The following is a 20816-nucleotide window of genomic DNA, read 5'->3' on the forward strand; positions in this document are numbered from 1 at the left end:
CCGGAGCGCATGAAAACTTCAAAATAGGTCAAACTTCATAGGCTTTCCACGTGCACTTCAAAATAGGTCATCCTGTCAATAACCCCAACCTATATATATTCTCTTCCTCTTAACATCTCAAAACCCTGACCAGTCTCTCAACACCCCCACTGCCTCACAAACCTATAATCCCATCTCTCTCTCTCTCTCTCTCTCTCTCTTCTAGGTCGAACATGTCAAACAAAATAGTCCTCTCGCAGGAGAACCACTCACCACCGCCCTCCGCAGAAAGAATAGCAAGCAATGTGGATCTCCTCACAGAAATACTCCTGCTCCCAGCTAGATCACTCATATCTAGCTCATCAAATTCAAGTCCATATCCAAACGATGGCTCTCTCTCATCTCCGACCCCCGGCCCGATTCTCCAGGAACCATGCCCACCAAAATCCCTTTCCTCTCCCCTCCGGACTCTACCTCTACACTACCCGCAATCGCTCGTTATCCTTAAACGATCAAATCACCCATGTCTCGGTTCGCGATCACCCGCGAACAACTCTTCCGGATTTCTCGTTTCTCGGCGATCATTCAGGATCAGGATCTGAAACAACAGTACATCACTCTTCCAATGGCTTGACGTTGTGCTCAAATTTTGATAACTTTAATTACCCGGATGAGAAGTACTATGTTATTTGTAATCTGACCACCCAAAAGTTCCCAGTACTTCCCACACCGGTGGTATCCAAATTCAATTTCAAGGTTGGATCTTACTTGGTTTTTGATCCAAGAAAATCACCTTACTATAAAGTTGTGGTGGTTAGTTCTGACTCGAACGCTTCCCAACTTGATGTGTACTCTTCCGAGAGTGCCTCTTGGAAAAGCCCGATTCTCGCTCCGAAGATTCACGAGGATAGTTTCGTACATGGGGCTGTTTGGAATGGAGAACTCATTTTGATGAGTTGCAGGCGGGATGTGGAGATCGATTGTGCCGAGCATGACCATTTGTACATTAGATTTGATATCGATGCAGAGAAGCTAACTACGGCTCGAGTGCCATACTGGTGGGACAGTAATCTTTCTCGACGGGTAGAGTATTTCGGAGAATGCAACGGTCATTTGCTTCTTATACACTGTTCTTGGTTTGATCCTAAGGAATTCAAGGTGCTTGAGATGATAGACGGGGAGAATGACTTCCGGTGGAATGTTAAATACGTAGTAGATCTAACACCGTTAGGATTGCCGAGTAGAAGTTGTGGTACGTTTTCGGTGATGTGTGTTATGAATGTAGAAGCAAATGAAAATGATCTTGCAGTGGTGGTATACGACCAGGATAAAGTCATACAATATAATATCGAGTGCAAGACACTGAAAGGTGCTTTGTGATTTGTCCGGAGGTGACTCTTTTGCCGGCGTATACTTACTTTATCAAGATACATTTTGCTTCATCGAAAGTCTAACGTCTGTTTGAGTGATGTCTGTACATGTTAAAGCGATGACAATAGTCTTTTCATTTGGTTCAAAATGTTGAGTATTTTGTTCACTAATTATAGTAGTTGCTTATTCATTGAATGTCTAATGTTTTTTGAGTGATGTCCTACATGTTTTTTTTTTTTTTATAAACAAAATTTTTATTAATCTTCGAATTCGAAAATTACAAAGATTAAAAGAATAAGAGCAACAAAAAAAATTAAAATTACTTTATTTCAAAAGTACTCAGAGACCCAAGAGATGGTCCAAGACCAATCAAAACCTAACCCACCCCAAAACCGACTCCATCCTTGAAGACCCTGATGCCGTTGTGCCGCCGCCACCGTGTTTTGCCACCAAACCCAAAGTCCCTTGACCCAAAACTGCCGTCAACAGAGAAGGCGCTTCGCCGCCACTATCGGAACCCTGGATACAAGCCCGTCCCGAAGTTGCAAAGAAGCCCCTCCGATGCTAGACGACCCGTTGACGCCACCGTGCACCGCTGACCTACTACAACTGCCCATCGTGAATCCACTTCCTGATATGCTATGTCCTGCTACTGCCTCCGAAGACCTTGCAACTGCCCAACCATGCACCTACATTACCCCAAAAACCCAACAACCTGCCAGCCTCCACAAACCACCTGCATCCCCAGAACCGCCAAAAACCCCATCCATGCCGCCATCAACCTGCAACCATCTCCTGTGCCAAACAACCTGCAACCAAAAGCGCAAAATCAAAACCCTAGCCGCTCCTCCCAACCGCCATCTCCTGTGATGTCCTACATGTTGCAGTAGCTGCTTGTTCATTGAAGACTAACAGCGGTTTCAGCGATGTCCAATATTTTGAAGCAACTTCATAATCTTTTCATACGGTTCAAACATCACATATTTTGCTCTCTAATTGTAGTAGCCAAGAGGTTACTAATTATTCGGAATTGTTGGACTATCTTTTTTTCATTAGGACTAAGAATGTTAATTGGCTTCAATTCTTAAATACGTCTTTTTCTGTTTTTAATCACAACCTCAACGGTAGAGCCAAGATTTTGGTCCCAGGGGGCCAATGTAATGGATCATATTCATCTTAATGTATACTTATTGGTATCATAGAGAGCTTTCGCTTTTCCAATATAATACATTTTCACGTTGCTCCAAGCATGATCACGTCTACTATCGATTTGATTTTGATGCGGAGAAGCTAACTACGACTTGAGTGCCATCATTGGAGAATCAGTGTGCTTGAGATGATGGACAAAGAGAATGACTTTCGATATATATACTGTCAATTACATAGCAGATTTTACACAGTTAATATTATTGCCACAAAGAAGAAGCTGTAGATTTTTGGTGATAAGTGTTATTATGATGAATATGGCCGGGAGTAAATGAAAATAATTAATCTCGCAATAGCTTCTCACATTTATTAATTGTATTGTAGAGGATGGGACCCACTCTCACCTTTAATGGCGCCATTATTGCATTAAAAAATGCCGAGAAATGATCATGTGTATTATGACTTCCAAACATCTATTGATTTTAGAAAAATAAATTAATCTACTAAATTAAAAGGGTGGCGCTAATGCCACGAATGTTTTTTATTGTGCCGCGACAATTTTGAGTCTTTGACAATAATAACCTTAAGCTTTGGCATTTCTCTCTCCTCATTTAATTCCAATCTCTCACTCCACTTTCAGCTCCATCGAGAAATCATCCGCATCGCCGAATTGAAGACTTTTTTTCTCAGCCCTAAATCGGTGCAAATCTCTTCAATATAGTAGATTGCAGGAACAAGCTTTTGTTTATACAGCATTTTTAAGAAATGATAAAGCATCTCCATGCCAACAGGAAGTAGAACCAACATCAACTAAACCCATTTGACCAATTTTACATTCTCTCTCTCTCTCTCTATTAGTATTTGTTTGCAGTAGACAAAAATTGAAATTTCAATAGAGGAGTTTGAGTGATCGGTGATGGGTTCGAGCAACGGCATTGTGCCTAATTCAAGATCACCAACGCGATGACAAGAAGGGCAACACGAATTTGTTATTTTTGCACAGAGGTTTGGTCTAGATATGGGAAATTGGGAATTAATGACTGCGAATCAAGCAAAAGAAAGAGATGGCATGGTTTGGATTCTCCTTTCCGATCGGCAAACGGTTCAGCGAGAGAGAGAAGATGGGGCGATGGGTAGTCGCCTCTTGGTGGGGAAGCAATAACCATGACAGAAAGTGGAAAGAAGAAAGGTCAATGAATTGAATGAGGAGAGAGAAATGCCAGAGCTTTAAGGATATTATTGTCGTGGCACAATGAAAAACACTCGTGGCATTAGCGTCACCCAATTAAAACCCATGTATTTCAAGATATATGTGTATATTGTATAAAAATCCGATCGATCGGACTTTGTAAGCTTAAGTTTCAACCCAAATTTGGCGTACCATACACTAGACGATGTCAAATCAAGATTGAACTTTAGCACGAATGCTCTTCTCGAGCAATCCTACAAACAGAGCAATTCCGAAATTTTATTTGTGTCTGGGACGGATCCTTTAATTTTAGCGGTCAAAACTAGACTAGGCTTATAGCAATTAAACTAGTTAGAAAATCCATCACCACGGACTCACCAAACCCCAACGGTAACTTCCAGTTGGGCAAGTTGGCATCCCAATTGGAGAGGATCGAGTCGATCGTTTCCTTTTGGACACACTCTATTGCTTAATAATCGAAATGATGCTGGAAAAAATGTCATGCCAACAACTCTGGTTTCAATGCCGCTGTGATTGAGATAAGATCCATCCCATAGCTATGAGAACAAGACAGAAGTTCCGAACGCGTTCTAGTTTTCTTTTGAAGCAAACAAAATCGTATGCTTATTGTGACTACGAAATCCTTCGCACCGAAAAAACAAAAAGCGACTCAACCCTCAAGCAAACTCCATTGTCACAAGACAACAGTTTCAAATATCCGTAGGAGACGTACTATCCAAATCTCTTTGCAAAAGAAAAACAAACAACGACTCAACCGTCAAGTGAACTCCATTGTCACAAGACGAGCAACAGTTTTAAATATCCGCAGGACCATTGATTTCCTGCATCATTAATACAAAGTAAGATAGTGAACTTTATGAATCAATAAGGTAACAAGTCGTAATTGGATGTAAATCACCTTATTCGCAATTACAGCTCCATCAGGGATTTCCAACTTCACTCCAGATTTTGCAGCAACCACTAGTTTTCCCTGAAAATAGCACCAATGATTAGGACATGAGTATTTTCGGTATTCAAAGAATCGTTGTTCTGTGGCCGAGACATGGTTCTTGTTTAATTCTAGCAAAATCTGATCTCAAGCCATACACGACGTATGTTTGCTCAAGTAATTGTGAAGATAACTTGTTAAGTAACAACAAATACGAAAGCTTAAACATATTTGATAATATAGATGAATCTAATATATAGAAAGCACTTGATATTTTTCATGTTTAGAGAGGGGAGAGGAGGAGACAGGCTAACGAAGTAAATCCTGATGTTAAGAGTAGGAAAACCCCTAAAAAGATTTGGTAGGCACAAGTATGTATGATAGGGGCAGCTTTGTTTTGCTCATAATTGTAGGACCAAAGAGAGCCTTTTCAGAAATCAGAGGGTGTCAAAATACCCTCTATCTCCGACATTACAAGGGCATCAATAACAACGCATGTATGTAGATTTGTGTCCGTATATCATTTCCATATTTCGGCAGCAAAACCATAGTGAAAGAGTGGCAGAAATGGAACATGAACTTGTGTAAGTACCTTCAGAGTAATGCCAGCTCCAAAGCACACATCACCAGTCACCTTTAGGCTATCGAGCTCAATGATGCTAGGAATGGACTTGAAACGACTTAAGAAGTTGGCAACCTGGTATGGAAGTTTGAATATCAGCGGCAGTGTATGAAAAAGCTGCAACAATCTACAGTACCATGGAATATATTGCTACCTTTTTGAATTCGGGTCCCAACTCAATAGCGGGATTTTCAGGATTTGCCCTAGCTTTGTTTCGGATCACAAAGCCATCGTTCAACGTGTAAAGATCAGACTGCAAAATAGAAAGTGGATTTCCTAAACAAACCGTTGGACCAAAAGCGAAAATTCTTGAATTTAGTGTTGGGGAGAAGGTTAACCTGGACAAGAAGCAAATCTGAAGTTGCTTTCACCGGTAGGAATCGTGATCGTGGGACATTAATACCAATAGCATGATCGAAGAACTGGCTCGAAAAATACAACAACAGAGAAATTTTACAAAACATCTCATACAGAAGACGGAACGACAGGTATTGGAGATATTGGTGCATGTGGCACTTACCCTAATTGCAGCACCAGCTGCCGTTTCCAGCTGAAGAACCTTGATCCCGTCCACTTCCTGAGAACCGGCCAGATTAAATTCATCACACACTAAACAATTAGATGTTCAAAATTGACTTGATGGTTGCATGACATCAAACATATACCTTGGGGTTTGGAATGATCTCCATCTTTAGCGCGTCCACTTCAACAAGTTTTTTAATAGCTTTCAAGTTCACCCACCTGGCATAATATGGAGTTAGTATGTAGATTGCTGCTTGTGTTTCGTATGTAAAAGAGCATGACTTACAAGTTATTGGTATTGAATATTTTGAACTTCTCAATTGACTTGAATTCATTGACCTGGACAAATCATTTAACCACATCAGCACTGCTGAGTAAATAAATATTAACTCTCTCTAACAGTTTAAGCTTTTAGATGAGTTGGTGGTCAACAATCTAATAAGCCCAAACATGACAAAGTAATTTAACAACTACTGCATATGCATTACAACTAGGATGACACTAGGCACTTGGAAATTGTTCAATAGAGAATAAAACTACCCCACACTAGTGATTGAGTATCATCACCAGAAACGGGTACTAAACTAAATTGGGGTGGTGAAGTAGAGCAATATGCTAACATTACATACCAGGTACCACACCCTAGAAATCTTTTTCCAAATGTTTGTTATCTCATTAAACCAGTTTCAAGATAGTGGAAGCAAACTCTTCCTCCACAAATTTGGCCCCAAACTTTCTTAACCGGTCCAAAATTTTCATAATCTGCCTATGGATGGAATTTGGAAAGTTCGCACAATGCAAAACCAGGGTTCCTTGTACTACACTAGTGCAATTTTCCTCTCATCTCTTAATTCATGCTCCTCTTTCCCAAACTCCAAGATGGGCAAGACTCCAGAATTTCAGAGAAGAAACTACCCTTCAATGATATACCCAATTCCTGTGACTAGTCTAAGAGTCACCAACTGCTCAAACAGCTACAAGCTCAGTTGAAGAATAACGTAAACAAGGTCAACAAATAAAAGCACAAAGAAGGGTAAACAAAAATGAAATAGAGCTCACATGTTCATCAGGAACTTGCGCAATTTCAAGGAGCTGCATCAGACAAAGGCAAGTGAAACATCAGTACTGTACTTGTATTCAAAGCTCAAATGCATGCAGATACTTTATAGCACTTGAGAATCAAACAAAAAGCAGGGGGAAAAGAATGACAAATCATCAAACTAAAAGAAAGATCAGGCAGTATGGAAACAATGACATCAAACGGGTTCGTGTACCAAAAACAAATTACAGATTCAAAAACATCAAGCAGATTTGCATTCTAATTAAAAAAGCCTCAATGCATATAGCAATATATATTATGTTGTTATAGGAGTTCTTGCATTTAGGAACTGAGAACGATGATGCCACAGAAAAGTTTGGGCATAGTACTAGCAGACCAGACCAGACCAGATAGAAGAGCTTAACGAGTGAGCAAGCAGTAAAAAGCACGAAGGGCATCATTTCCAATGAAATTATTCTCTTAACTCATGGAAAACTGGCCCTTCAGGTCTATTGGGAAAATCTTCATACAATTATCGACATACCTATTTGAAGCTACAAAGGAGTACGATCATGAAACCCTGGTACAAATTTTAAGGAGCAAAAGAAGACAAGTAAACAGCAAAACATGAACAAACGATGACACAAGTATTTACCTGGACTTTTCCTTCATAGGAAATCAGGGTACCGCCTTTCACATCAGCCAACGTTTTAGGTGTCACCTACAAAAGCCATGAAGCTATAAAGACAATTATGACTAGCAACATACGTATGATATACAACCACCATCTATAAATACCTCCATACAGTACTCATTCTTGCTTTGGATCAAATGCTTCAGGATTTCTGCAACATTAGATTAAGAAACAACTATCCAAATGATCCACTTTGCACCTTAGTTTGCCACTGGCAACCCATATAAGCGGTAAAACATAGAAGGTATGATCAAAGCCAAAATATATAGAATCATATTGAGGATACTCAAATCGACAACAGCACCCAAGTTATCTGAGTTTGCAACGAATACATATTCCTTCCCCTGTAAAGGATAAAAAAAAAAAAAAGTGACTAAAAATTGGAAGAAATCTTGTGAATAAAATATACAAGAAGTGCTGTTAAGAAATTAGATAAAGTGAACTGGAGAGAGAAAGGAAAAACCTGCGACAATAATGCATCGAGCTTGCCACTGTTCTTCAATGCTGGAAACACATCACCATGGCCAGGAGGATACCTTCACAAGTAACATGCTTTGTTAAGGTGAAGATAAGAACAAATTGAAAAATGAATTACATCAGTTATATACCAATCAAAAGACGAGTTACATTACCATCCATCCTTGCCCATATTTCCTTTGCATGGCAATGGCATAAAATCTTCAACAACCAAACGAGGGTACTGGCTCTGCACAAATGAAATAAAAGAATGAATGTCAAGTTATCAAAATTTCAGTAACTATTAGAAATGGATACTAGGGAAACTTTGCTTTGGCTTACCAACCTGATTAAATGTATGGATCTCAATGTTTGATTTAGCATATTTCTCTACAATCTACATCCACAAATCCAATTGATCAGTAATAAAATGTACCAACTTAATAGTTCTACAAAAGAGGAAATGAAAAGCTTATATTTATTCACCTTTTGTGTATCATCGTGGGTGTTGAATGAGTTCATTAGTAGTAGTGGCACATTGCATCCATACTTAGAGTTTAAGGACTGTAAACAGCAAGAAGGGTCAAGAACAGAAATTGAACAAAGAAAAAAGATGAACAAGAAACACAGATCAGTAAATTGTTAAAGACCTCAATCTGTATGACAATCAAGTCTAGGAATGTCAACCCGTTACGAACTTCAATGACAGATCTGCAAATAATTTTTACATGTCAATTGCGCAGAAATATGCTTTAAAAGTAAACCAGAAAACAATGCATGGATTCATGTTCAGTGACAGGTGTTATTGTGTCACAAAGGATTTTTGAATTCGAACTTCCCAGAATCTCTGCCAATCTTGCAGTTAAAATGTGTTCGGTTGATTAGCATAAACGCCAATGCAAGCAGACACGGAGTTGAAAATGCTCTAGGTAATTAAACCATAAAATGAAAGTATAGTAAACTAACCTACAAAAATGCAAGACAGAAATTTTACTCGAAGTAGAGAAGCAAATTAATTATTCTGCCTAAGGGCATCACTGAGTCAAGACCTCAAACTCAATGCTAGACAAGAAAGCAGACAAACAATCCACAGTTGAATGTCTAAAATCGTTTATAATAATCTCAATTAGCTTCAAGTCAAACATGTTGGGATGCAATAGCATTATATAGTCAAACAGGAACAAAGCTTAGCAGCTATGTTTGCATAAGTTTGGACAAGCGAAAATCGTGAATCATTTCCATAAGTTTCCTGTCCAACGAATTAAAAAATATACGGAGCAGGCAGACGCATACTTAGGACCTGTGCAACCCATTGTTGTTCCCAAACCTCCATTAAGCTTCAACACAACAAGTTTGTCCAAAAGCTTCTTGGTTTCGGCAGGATCTGCAACAATTCAACTGGTAATCAATTCTCAAGAAAGAACTCCATTGGATCAGGAATACACGCATAATCACTATAGTGAAGCACATATAGCAACTAAATCAATAAAACGAACCCCATAGTCACAAAAATCACCTTCGGGGGTGGGTGCCAAGCTGTCATAAGGAACCACCACCTCATCAGTAGGAGTCTTTATCTTACTCCATTCGATGTGTTGAGCCTCTCCACTTCAATGCAAAATGACATAAGGTTTGTCAACAACAAATGTTAACTCATCCAATTTGTTTGCTTGCTAAGCAAGTGCAAGAAAACTAAAATGGATTTATACTCCTCTAGGGCCTTTCAAGGTTGGGATCTAAAAAGAATCCAATCAATTAATGGAGAAAGATGAAGACATGAGAGATTCATATAAGTCATGTGAAAATAACAAACCAGTATTTAGAAGGACAAATTAATATATTCAGTACTTGAAAACAGTTGTCTGATAACTAGGAATCAAATAACCACTAATCTAATGCATGGGGTAAATTCAGGAATATTATCCAGAATTTCGTTGTTACGAATAATGCGATTATCATGGGAGATGGTGGGATCGAATTCCTAGATGCATTGATCCGCCACTACGTGCTTAAGGCCCAATCTGATAGGGAGTAACTGCAAGTCTCCACCACATCACTTGGGCTCAATATAAATTGAGTAAATAGATCACCTCCAAAGGTTAAGACAACAAGTAATGACCAATCCAATATTATATTACTTCCTCCGTCGCCCAAAGATTGTCTATTTTCACAATTCACACCTTTCAAAAATTTATCTATGTTGTAATTTTTTGTATGATCGTAAAAATTTGGTACAATAAAACTAAGTGAGATCAAACAAGATCGATATTGCATGTTGGAAATATTACACATTAAAAAATATCAATAATGTTATAAAAAAGTGTGAATAGTGAAAATGAACATTCTTAATCGCGGGAGGGAACAAGACGCAACTTTTATTTTATTTATTCGATATGGGACTTAACATTCAAAGATGTCCAAACAATTGGACATCACCAATCGCTCTCCTATTCTAGTCAATTGCAACTAGTACGAGTTTCTGGAATCACATTCTCGTTCCATTACAACGATCCAAACCGATCCTCATAACACAAAGCACAAGATAAAACGAATCACTATTGAATGATTTGTTATCACTACTTCATCATACCTGAGAGAGCGAGAGACGAGGTTTATGAATCCCGATTTCTCATTCTCACTGCAAATTACAAATGTATAGCTCAGATCCTCAGTAGTAAATTGCAATGCGGTATCCGATCCTCAAATGAAGAAAAATTGAGAAAGACTTTTCACCTGATTTCAGATAGGCCGGATACAGCAGACTGGAGCTTGGAGAGCTTTTCGGAATCCGCGGCGCTCAATTTGGTAGCAGCCATTGGAGACTGGTACAGAGCTCCGATCTAGAGAGAGAGAAAATTGAAGAGTTTGGGTCTAGAGAGAGAGGGAGTGGAAGAGTGGAGAGCGAAGGGGGGGTGATGAGAATGTGAGAGTTTTATAAGGCTTTGCGAATACAAGTGGCACTCGATCGTTAAGAACTTTCAGATTCAGCTAGCGGATTTTAAGGCATTTGACATTGACAAAACAGAGAGAGAGAGAGAGAGAGAGAGAGAGAGAGAGAGAGAGAACATGGAGGCGAATGTGGCGCCAGGCCATGGAATTTGACATTTGAGACGATGGCGCGCCAATTTCAAGCGCCAGCGTTATGACATTCTCGGCTTTCGGCTCAGCTGCTCAGGGCTTTTTTGGCTAATAAATAACCACTTTGGATCAAATTAAGAACAAAAAAAAATTCACATTTGTTAATTTTTAGTTAATTTTTTGCGGATTATTGTTTCGTTATGACAAGAGAAATCAAAAAAGTAAAAATTAACAATCAAAATCTAAATTTTTTGTCTTAATTTAAAAACATTTAGAGTTCGATATTAATTATTTATTTTTCAGATTCCTCTTGTCGTCACAAAGCAATAATCCATCAAAAAATTGACGAAAAACTAACAAAGTAAAAAAAAAATGAATAAAGGCAAAAAAAAATACAAATAGATTATTCAGCCAAAAATTGGAGTTGGAATTGGAAATTTACCACTTAATTTCAACTGCCATCAACTACCAATAGTGATCCCAAGTGAGGGCTTAAAACAGAACATTGGGTTGTTGTTCAGGTTTTAAAAGTGTATTAAAATAGGTAAAAGTATACGAGAATGTGCCAAAATACATTGAAAAGTGTAAATAATGTATTAAAATATGAGTTTTTTTCCTTGGTTTATTGACACCACACTAGACTATTGTTTCATTTCACGATCTGCTCTTGTAAGTGTCGACTTATGTTCATGCTCCATGCAAAAAAGATATGATATCCGAATCCTATTTTATTTTTTTAATAAATACTAGTAAAAGTATGATTGTCTATTTTTCTTGTTACATACTAAAATTGGACTAAAATTCTTTACCGATGTATGATCAATTTGAATTTTTTTATAAATTATATAAGCACATTGCGGCTACGAAACGAACAATTCATGTAGTCAAATGAAATATAAAAGAGTCATATTTTTTGTCAAATGATTGTAGCGTCTCCGCTCTTTTGATTATCGAATAGGCATCCCTGTAATGTGTAACAATCGACTTAAGGAATAATGTGATTTCCGTTCTATTATCGACGCCTTGGATTTGGAATCCATCTTAATCACGAATTCTGACCTAATAAGTTGGCATCTTAATCATGAATAGGCTCTCAAAAGTCAAACCCTTACGGCCCTTTGGCAATGGAGGTGAGAAAAAAAAAGAGGGGAGTGATCTCCCTTGTTAGTGAGAAGAGAGAAAAAAGGGTTGTGGTTTCTCACCCACCCATCAAAATAATCATGAGAAATCAAACTCTCTTCACATCTCCGCCGACTTCAACTCCATATCCGGCGACCTGAAACTCTCTGTTTCTCTCTTCTTCGGCAACCAAACATCATCTCTAGCGACTGGAACTTCATCTCCGGTGACTGGTCCAAAATCAAAGTGTTCAAAACTCAGTTTTGATCACAAAAGTAACTCCTCCTTGACAAGACGAAGACAACGGTGCAAGTACGACGACGATCCGACAAGAGGGTGGACCACACATGTTGCCGGAAAGTTGCGCAAGTGAGATCTACTCTCACTCACGCGCCTCACTCTCTCCCTTTCTCACAGAATCTCGCCACTTTTGGTGAGAAACAGAAATGGAAATGGGGTGTGAGGGGGTTCCCGTCTCCCTCATTCTCTCACCCTCTCTCGCCTCCGGGGCCTTCCAAATGAGGGAGAGAATCCCTTCTCCCTCCAACCCCTCTTTCTTTTCTGATGTAGAACACGTGGCGGTCTAATTCCATGATCAGTTGGACCAAATCAAGCCTCGGAAGCCCAAACGGTGTTTAATATCAAATTACCCAATAATATTGCAAAATTTCTATCTTTCTTCCTTGTACGCAAGGTTTGCTCGTTATGAGTTACGAGGAGTTGTTTATCTCGTTTAGAACTAGTACGCTAACTAGTCTCTCGTAAATTCCGCTGTATCATTTTCTCTCGAAAACTCCCCTTCCAAACGAGCTGTTAGTCTCCGGGAATTAAAACTGTCTAGATTAGATCCCATAATTTTCGCGAAATTTTCGGTGGAGCGGTGAAATGCTTAGAAGTCGAAAAGAATACCAACGGGAAAAGCACAACCAACACTTAGTAAACAACACTTAACTCAACACTTAGTGCTGGGCCAACACTTAGTTGTGCAAATCTGAATCGACTCAACTCATTTACTAAACAACTACACAAATTCCTGTTCCAAAAACACAACCAAAGTAGGCTGCAAAAAAGTAATACTTTTAATGTGACATTTCAGTTGAATACTGTCTAAGCTGCATTAATATACAGAAATCAAACACAGCTCAACACGTCAGAACTTCTAAATTTATGTTCAAGTGATGACATTTTCCGATGGGCATAGCCTAGAAAGAAAAATTACCTAAAGAGCGAAGTGGGAATAAACATGTTGAAAAGGAAAATAATTACAAAAGACGGCCGCATCTTGATGCCGAAAAAAAATTGAGCCATTACAGACGCCGAGGCAAAAAGAAGGCAAGAATTAGACCTTTGCAAAGCTGCATAATTGGCTGCTTAAACTGCAAACAGTTGGTGATTCAACTGTACCCGAATTCAACTGTACACGAATCGGCCCTCAAATCGTTGAAGAAAATTCTGCTAACGAAGTTAATTGTGCTAACTGCTAACAGACCTCCAGGAATGACCGCTATAGGTAAAGTTGGATTCTTTGCTCTTCCCTCTTATCACAAGCTATTGTTGACGATTGGGTGTCTCTCTCGGCTACGCATCTCTTATACGGTACAAACCCCTTCAAACATTTATCAAGAGCCATTCTTTGCTCTGAGAAAGATAAATTTTCGCTATTTTTACCTTGGAGTTTTGATTGTTGCACATTTTCCTCCTTTTCAGAAGAAACGCATCGACTTTGGGTCTCAACTTCCCAATTCTTATCACCATCTCCCCCTGCATTCACTGATCCAGTGTTTGAACCAGTCCGAGATCCTTCGTTCTGAACTTCTCTGTCTCGGGTTTGCGTGCAAACAAATGATGGACATGCTTTCATTGGAACAGGATTATGCAATGGAAAGGAAGCAAATGGTACGTTTCCATAGAAAGCCCACCAAGGGAGAGGAGGACTGGAAACACCATCTGCTGGATTCCGGTTTTCATTTGGAAACTGCATGTAGCAAAATGCTGCAGGCAATCCACTAGGAGGATTCCATTTTCCCTCCTCCATACTCATGTCTGAAAATCCCCATGGTAAAGAATGTACATGTTTCCCATCACTCATGTCAGAAGGCGGTGGCGACTCACAAAATGCCTCACTTGGCTTGTTAGAATCTGTGACTAGCACATTCTTCCCAAAGAGCTTGAAAGTCCGGGTAGATCCTCCTGCCTCAGCTGACCCATCTTCACTAATAGCCTTGTCTTCAGGAAACACCTCCAAATTCTGGATAAATCAAACCAGCGATGAAACGTTAAGTCAAGATGCAAGTTATACTTACTGTATAAAAAGAGTACTGTAATGCTGACCATCTGAATAGAATCCATTTATATTTATCATCTAATGCATGGCAGACCCTATCACATTAACACCACTAGTATCCAAAAGTCATGGTGTGGCCCCTCCGATGATAAATGTAAATTCAAAAAATTGTCAACACGTCATTCATCATAAGGGCAAATGATAACTGAGGGCTGATGGAAAAGTACCATGGGAGCTTCCTCATCAGGGGAGGAACTAGTTGATGTATTAATCTGTAACAGAGATCCAGCTTCTTCTGACGAAGAATTTGGTTCGCAACCTAAGCAGCCATCAGCAGATGAAACTGGTGAAAGGCTACCATTAGGTGTATTTGAATCCATTGTACCCATCATTTCTGAACCGATTGCAGAAAGAACTGAAGTTGGAGATTGGTTCTCTTGATCGGACACATACGAATTTGGAGATGTGGACCTTGTTTGTTGCTCTAAAACCAAGGTTCCAGTTCTAACAGGAGCAACAAGTTTACGAGGATAAGGATGTGCAGGTTTCCTCTTTGGACGAGGGGGAGGAATCTCAATAGGCTTTACTGGACTTGCATCAGCATTGCTTGACTGCCGAACCACCTAATCATGGAGAAAGGGGGAATGAAAAGTGTGTTAATTGTGAACAGACAGTAAAATTATGGGCCACAGGCCCGACAAAACGTAAGTAAGTTTGCAAGTCTTGGGCCACACGAAAATAATCTTAATGTGAATGGATATTGAAGGAGCATTAGACCTTGCAAAAGAATTTTTGAGCGTGGCTTCTAATCTGAACTGCAGTTTTGGTGGCCACATGCTCTACAGAATTGTAATATCAACTCAGTAAATCTATACGGAAGAACAATAAGGTCAAATAGCAATGAAGAACCACAATTTAAGTATTAACCAAATTACCTTCAATTCGTCGCCATGAGCGTCCATAGAGCTTCAAAGCCTCGATAAACTTGTCATGTTCTTCCTCTGTCCACCTTTCTCTTTGTTTTGTGATTGTGTAAGGTTTTCTCACCTATTGAAGTACGAAAGAGATAATTTGAGTATGAAAGACGGTGAATTGAAAACTTGGTGTATTTCTAAAAGATGGAGATAAGAAAAGTTCAGTTAAAACCTTCAGAGCATAGTCGTTCACTGTTGGAAGAACTCCACTTGATGTAGAGCCTCCACTTTGATCCTGTATAAGAGGATAAAGCAATTGATATTAGGAAGAGTACTTCGAATGCCATCAGAGTTTGTGCTAAATTCTCATCAAAAAATGAGTTTTTGGGAAGCACGATCGCATCACATATTGTAAGATTGAAGTGCGCTATGTGATTTTCATGGCAAGTCCACAAGAAGTGTGTGTCCATTGCCAAAGTCCAAAACTTGATTACTTCGCAGCAATATAAATCTCTAAAGGTTCACACCCCACCCACCATCCCCCCCCCCCCCCCCCCCCCCCCCCCCCCCCCCCGCTTTTCACATATTCATTTCTTCACAGCTACTACTTTATGCAGCAAAACAAAGACGGACACTTCCACAAACGGTAAAATAAACACATCGGGCAATAAACGGATTCAACTCACAATTGCTCAACTTAAATCACTTATACGAGTACTGAATAAATAGGTGATAGACCATATCAAAATTCTCATTAGAACAAGTGAAAGTTGGAAGGAAGGTCACTATTGCTGGAAGACCATTCTCAGACCGCCAAACTCTAAATTTCGTAGAATGTTTTCTCCAATCCACTACGTCATTAGATCCACAAACCAGGTTGAGTCAAACATTTAACACAATACAGCCCATTTCGCTACTAGCAGAATACTATTTCAATCTTCAACTCTAATGCTCTATCGGTCACTGATCCTAGTTTCATCCTCATTTGGCTGTACATCATTGAACAGCTACTTTTCCCCATGTTTTGAAATGATTTGTTCTTGCATAAGTAATAATAAATTGTTATTGAAAAGGCATCGGATGCCACCCGTGTACAAAAGAAAGCAAGGAACAGAAAAGAAAAGGCCATACTATCAAAGGACCGGTATACCCCTCTAAGCTCCAAAAATATGTTAGAACATGTCAAAGAATTGATTCATTACAGGGTTGCACTCCATCGACTCTCAACTAAACATAGTAAAAACCAAAAAAAACTCTTAATCTTGAACATAAATGATTGGCATATTTCTCAATAGAGCATTTAATAAGCAGGGTCATTACTCTTTTTATTTTCTTTTTCTGGCCAATAGCAGGGTTAATATTCTCAACTTGCTGAAAAAACATTAAGGTGTGTTGTGTTCTAACTCTAACTAAAATAAGTAATTATTTTTTAATTAACTATTTATTTTTCAAATTAAAGGTGATGTATTCTATTCGTAAAACGAAAAATAAATTCTCAAAAAATAAAAACTTTAGCGGAACGAGGCTTAGTGACTTCAGCCAATCAATACATCACAGAAACATGTCACTCTTCCTAATTAACTCGGCACTAAAAGCAAACAAGGACGAAATTAAGTTAGTGATCTGCCGTAATTTCTACTTCCCCGATAGAATTTGTTTAGCCTATCCACACAATAAAAAATAAAAAATAAAAACAATTTTTTTCAAATAAATGCATCTAAATTATCAAGTACTAGATATTTTTAAATACTAAAAAGCTAAATCCGATACCTGTAAATCCATAGCTGCAGAAACCATCAAATCCTGAAGCAATTACTGAATCTGATCTTCTCTACCCTCAGCTTAACTTAGCTACCTCTCACTTCTCAAATCGAACAAATCCAATACAATTACCTACTCATATCTCGATCCAAACAGCAAGCACAAGAGCCAGTCAGTTTTCTGACTAGGATCTAGAGAGAGAGAGAGAGAGAGAGCGCTTTGGGACAAGAAGAGGGGGGAGGAAGAAGAAGAGGAGAGACATAAAAAGAGGAAAGGAGGGGCCGCCACGTCGGCTGATAATTTCGATTTAATTTAATTTTTTTCGGTGGAAAGATCGAGAATTCCAATGGGTAATTTCTTGTGGCTGACGTTCAACGGAGGCCAGCGGACAGGTGGCGGTCGTGGTCGCCACTCCCGCTTTTATCTCGCAAAACGGGATTTTTGTTTTTTTTTTCTCCTTTTTAAAAAAAAAAAAAAAAATGCAGCGGTGCCAGAAATAGATTTTTTGCAAGGACCTGAAAAGGGACAGGATCATTTTGTCCAAAATAGGTCTAATTAGTCAAACTGCTGTACAAGTATGCCAATGGTGTATCCATGGACCCGGATGCTGGTGAGCGAGTATGGAACGGTTGATCTGTCCGTTCATTTTGATATGGACAATTCGGATTGAATTTGAGCACATACAAATTGCATATAAATCTGAACTATCTATTGCTCGGTTAAAATTCGAGCCATCAATTGTATTAATTGTCGAAATGAGAACGGTCGGTCTACAGAGAGATGCTGCTAAGCATCTACCATTATCCATAGTTTGACTTTTTATTCGGCCTTTTACGAGTGTGAGAGGATTAATTGTAAGGGCACTACATGGCGTTGCCGGTTGTCCCAAATTCTTTTCTACCACATATTGGTATGGGCTCCACACATTTTACGACGAGGATCACACAAAATATGTTATACTTTCCACAAACTGATCAACACGTGTTGTGAGGCAGAGGAACAATGTGTAGTATATTCAGATTCCTTGAGGATAATTGTCTAGTTTATTAAAGTCGGATATGTTATTGTCCACAAATATTATTCAGATATATTTTGACACCTCATATTTTAGTGAAGTTTGGACTATCTAAATTACTTTAAAAAATAATTATTTTTGTGACTTTCAATATTTTTCTTGACGAGATAAATTGGGAACATAAAAGAACGTAGATCAAACTTGAAAAAAAAGATAAAATATTTGAAAATATTCTCTCTTTTGAATTTTTGGTCTTTAATAATTTTTTATTTTTTTTGGTAATGTAGGGTTTCTCAGACCAGTTTGCGTGAACTTCGGACTAATCCCTATAACCCTCTCGCAACCGTTTTACACGCTTACGCATGAGGTGAGGTGGCCCCAAGAGTTAGATTGCTCTCGTCAAAAAATTAAAAGAAAAAAAGCAAAAAAATTGGCACAAAAATCATAGAATATGAAAATTAGGGAAAGATGACAAATCTGATCCAGATATATATCTGTCATTTTTGGAACAGACAATATCTGTCTGTATAAAACTATATAAAAAAAAAACTATGACATATTCAACGATTTTTTTGTGATGACGAAAAAAGCTAAAATATCTACAGCCTCTAAAATGACGATGAGAGAGAGAGAGAGAGAGAGAGAGAGAAGAGGTAGGCCACAAGCTGTGGATAAAAAGAGAAAACAAGGTGTGGCCTGACCGCCTGAACTCAGGGATAAGGAAGAGAGAGAGAGAGAGGTGCACTTTCTCGTTGCGCTTTTGAACACGTCATCCGCCACTCACGGTTATCAAGTCTGGCACGTGAAGTAGATAGAGAAATTCAGGATCATTAACATCTTTCTAAAAAATTGTTCATCTTTTTTTAAATCAATTTCAAAAAACTACAGTATTACTTTAATTTCTTTTTTAAGTTTAAAAAACTGCAAACTACTGCATAGCTACTCGTGATCCACTTGATTAAAATTTATTTGAGATTGACTCATATATAACTATTTATGAAATATTTTTTATAATTGTTAAAGTTTACAAATTAATTTAAAATAAATTATTATTCGGCTCATTGACTCATTTATCGGTCTTGTTAACTTCCCATACAGAAAAATTATTTGTGCATGAAACTAATTTAATTGTATGTCGATGAATAATTTAGTTTTTGTGCATAATGTTTTGAATTTCAAAACAATTATTTGGTCGGATATCAATAGACACATTTGTTTTACTTCAAATTTTCTAATGACTCGTGAGTTGACGAAGCAGCTTATTAATCTAATGGCAACTGCACCTATCGGTGCCAAAAATAACTTCACCAAAGCTAATTCTGACATCTTACACCATAAAAAGTTAAGTCATAACAATGTTGATGGACCAATTTTGTACAATATTGACCGAATTTCTTATAAAGACCGCAGAATTAAACTCATTTTATTTTTTCAAAATTCTTCAAATACAAATCAAATTACTTGGATTATAGTCCTATGAGATAAGTGTCAATATCCATCTTTGTTGCCACAATTTGATACCAAATATAGCATTGCTATTTTTTGACATCCACAAATTACAACGGGTGGGGAAGGTTAGGAGCTGGACATTTAATTGGATATCTCAAGAATCGGGAAAATTACTACTAGTTCCTAAAGCATTGTCAAGTGGTGCTTTAAAAGTCTTTTTCACCACCACATAAGTGTTGATTTTTTTTTTTATCGACATCACAAGTGTCGTTCCACCACAAAGTATGTGATTTTCCACTTCAATGTGCGCTGAAAAAAGGCTTCTGGAGTACCACCTATTGGTGCTATCACTCCACAAATAAGGACCATTCGTTAGTGGGCTAAGAAAAAACCAAATAAATAAAGAATTATTTTAACATCCGCTCAAAGCAGTAGGATAATTGGTAAAAATGTGCATTGATATCCTAGAAAGTTGTATTGCTATTTGTGAAAGTGTATTAATATCCGTAAAATATGCATTGATATCCGAACTTATTTGAAATTATGTGTATATAATTCTCAGCCTAGTGGAAGGAGTTTAGCAAAACCCATAAACAAAAATGGTCACAAAAATCGGTGGCCACAACTACAAGCTGACTAAGGGGTTTCTCGAAGTTATCTTCTGCCACGAGTCCAAAAGCGGAAGGTTCCAGTCAATGTTGTGGGGCCAGACCAATCCGAAAGCCAATTGATGCTAAAGAAGGCAAAGAAAAAAATGAACAAATTTTCCAAAGAGTACTGCTGTTGCTATCGGTACCGATCAATAGTATAGGGAAAATGAATGGTCGCCCCGGGTCATTTTTGGCCATTGGACAGTCGATTTGAGTCATTCAAAATTTTTTTTTAAAACAATTGAGTTGGCCTACGTAAAAATCAACGGCATCCGACGTGCGTAGGTACGTCTATGCATTTTCCCTATAGTACCCGTCGGTACCAATATCATTCCTGTTTAAACCAGAGGCTCAAAGATCTTTCCAGTAGATCTGCGTGGCCTTTTAATTTCCAGTTTTGAATGAAAATTTTGGCCTGCGGGCAAAAGAAAATTTGCACCCATGATAGAAAGAATTTATTCTGCCTAACTTAATCAGATTAAATAGTTGAACATTCCTTCCTTCAGTAAGACTTGGCCCATAAAGGAATCAAAACTCTTTGAGTTCAGACTCATATTCGCTGGTCAAAAACTCATTAAA

At 38.4% G+C, this 20816-nt stretch overlaps 3 protein-coding genes across 4 annotated transcripts; 1 reads left to right on the forward strand and 2 right to left on the reverse strand.

Annotated features, from left to right (window-relative positions):
• The first annotated feature begins 366 nt into the window (after window positions 1–366).
• LOC131303184 (F-box protein At5g07610-like) lies at window positions 367–1359 on the forward strand. Its single transcript, XM_058329964.1, has one exon. The coding sequence runs from the start codon at window positions 367–369 to the stop codon at window positions 1357–1359; it is 993 nt and encodes a 330-aa protein (XP_058185947.1).
• Window positions 1360–4184: 2825 nt separating this feature from the next.
• On the reverse strand, window positions 4185–11058 carry LOC131302695 (UTP--glucose-1-phosphate uridylyltransferase). Its single transcript, XM_058329458.1, has 21 exons — window positions 10701–11058; window positions 10558–10605; window positions 9484–9575; window positions 9261–9351; window positions 8618–8678; window positions 8454–8531; window positions 8314–8364; window positions 8144–8217; window positions 7975–8047; window positions 7798–7855; window positions 7616–7662; window positions 7473–7538; window positions 6838–6870; window positions 6065–6117; window positions 5922–5997; window positions 5777–5833; window positions 5595–5678; window positions 5411–5509; window positions 5227–5331; window positions 4605–4676; window positions 4185–4527 (listed from the first exon to the last, which is right to left on the reverse strand). Exons 1-21 carry the CDS (start codon window positions 10781–10783, stop codon window positions 4501–4503), a joined length of 1428 nt encoding a protein of 475 aa, XP_058185441.1. The 5' UTR covers window positions 10784–11058; the 3' UTR covers window positions 4185–4500.
• A 2196-nt stretch (window positions 11059–13254) lies between these two features.
• On the reverse strand, window positions 13255–17395 carry LOC131302696 (protein REVEILLE 1-like). 2 transcript variants are annotated; one of them, XM_058329459.1, is made up of 6 exons: window positions 17133–17395; window positions 15595–15657; window positions 15384–15495; window positions 15226–15287; window positions 14676–15071; window positions 13255–14412 (listed from the first exon to the last, which is right to left on the reverse strand). In XM_058329459.1, exons 1-6 carry the CDS (start codon window positions 17157–17159, stop codon window positions 13669–13671), a joined length of 1404 nt encoding a protein of 467 aa, XP_058185442.1. In that variant the 5' UTR covers window positions 17160–17395; the 3' UTR covers window positions 13255–13668. The 2 variants fall into 2 exon arrangements, with proteins under 2 accessions (XP_058185442.1, XP_058185444.1); XM_058329461.1 differs by lacking the exons at window positions 15226–15287; window positions 17133–17395.
• Window positions 17396–20816: the final 3421 nt, after the last annotated feature.

The sequence above is a fragment of the Rhododendron vialii genome, chromosome 10a (genome assembly GCF_030253575.1).
Source record: "Rhododendron vialii isolate Sample 1 chromosome 10a, ASM3025357v1".
Taxonomy (NCBI): Eukaryota; Viridiplantae; Streptophyta; class Magnoliopsida; order Ericales; family Ericaceae; genus Rhododendron; species Rhododendron vialii.

Coding starts and splice junctions, on each gene's coding strand:
- LOC131303184 (XM_058329964.1), top strand. CDS start 367: ATGGCTCTCTCTCATCTCCGACCCCCGGCCCGATTCTCCAGGAACCAT.
- LOC131302696 (XM_058329459.1), bottom strand. CDS start 17,159: ATGGTTTCTGCAGCTATGGATTTACAG. Junction 15,288..15,383: donor CTCATGGCGACGAATTGAAG/GTAATTTGGTTA, acceptor ACAATTCTGTAG/AGCATGTGGCCACCAAAACT. Junction 15,072..15,225: donor CTCAAAAATTCTTTTGCAAG/GTCTAATGCTCC, acceptor CTCCATGATTAG/GTGGTTCGGCAGTCAAGCAA.
- LOC131302695 (XM_058329458.1), bottom strand. CDS start 10,783: ATGGCTGCTACCAAATTGAGCGCCGCGGATTCCGAAAAGCTCTCCAAG. Junction 5,834..5,921: donor AGATCATTCCAAACCCCAAG/GTATATGTTTGA, acceptor GCCGGTTCTCAG/GAAGTGGACGGGATCAAGGT. Junction 5,679..5,776: donor CAGCTGGTGCTGCAATTAGG/GTAAGTGCCACA, acceptor TTTTCGAGCCAG/TTCTTCGATCATGCTATTGG.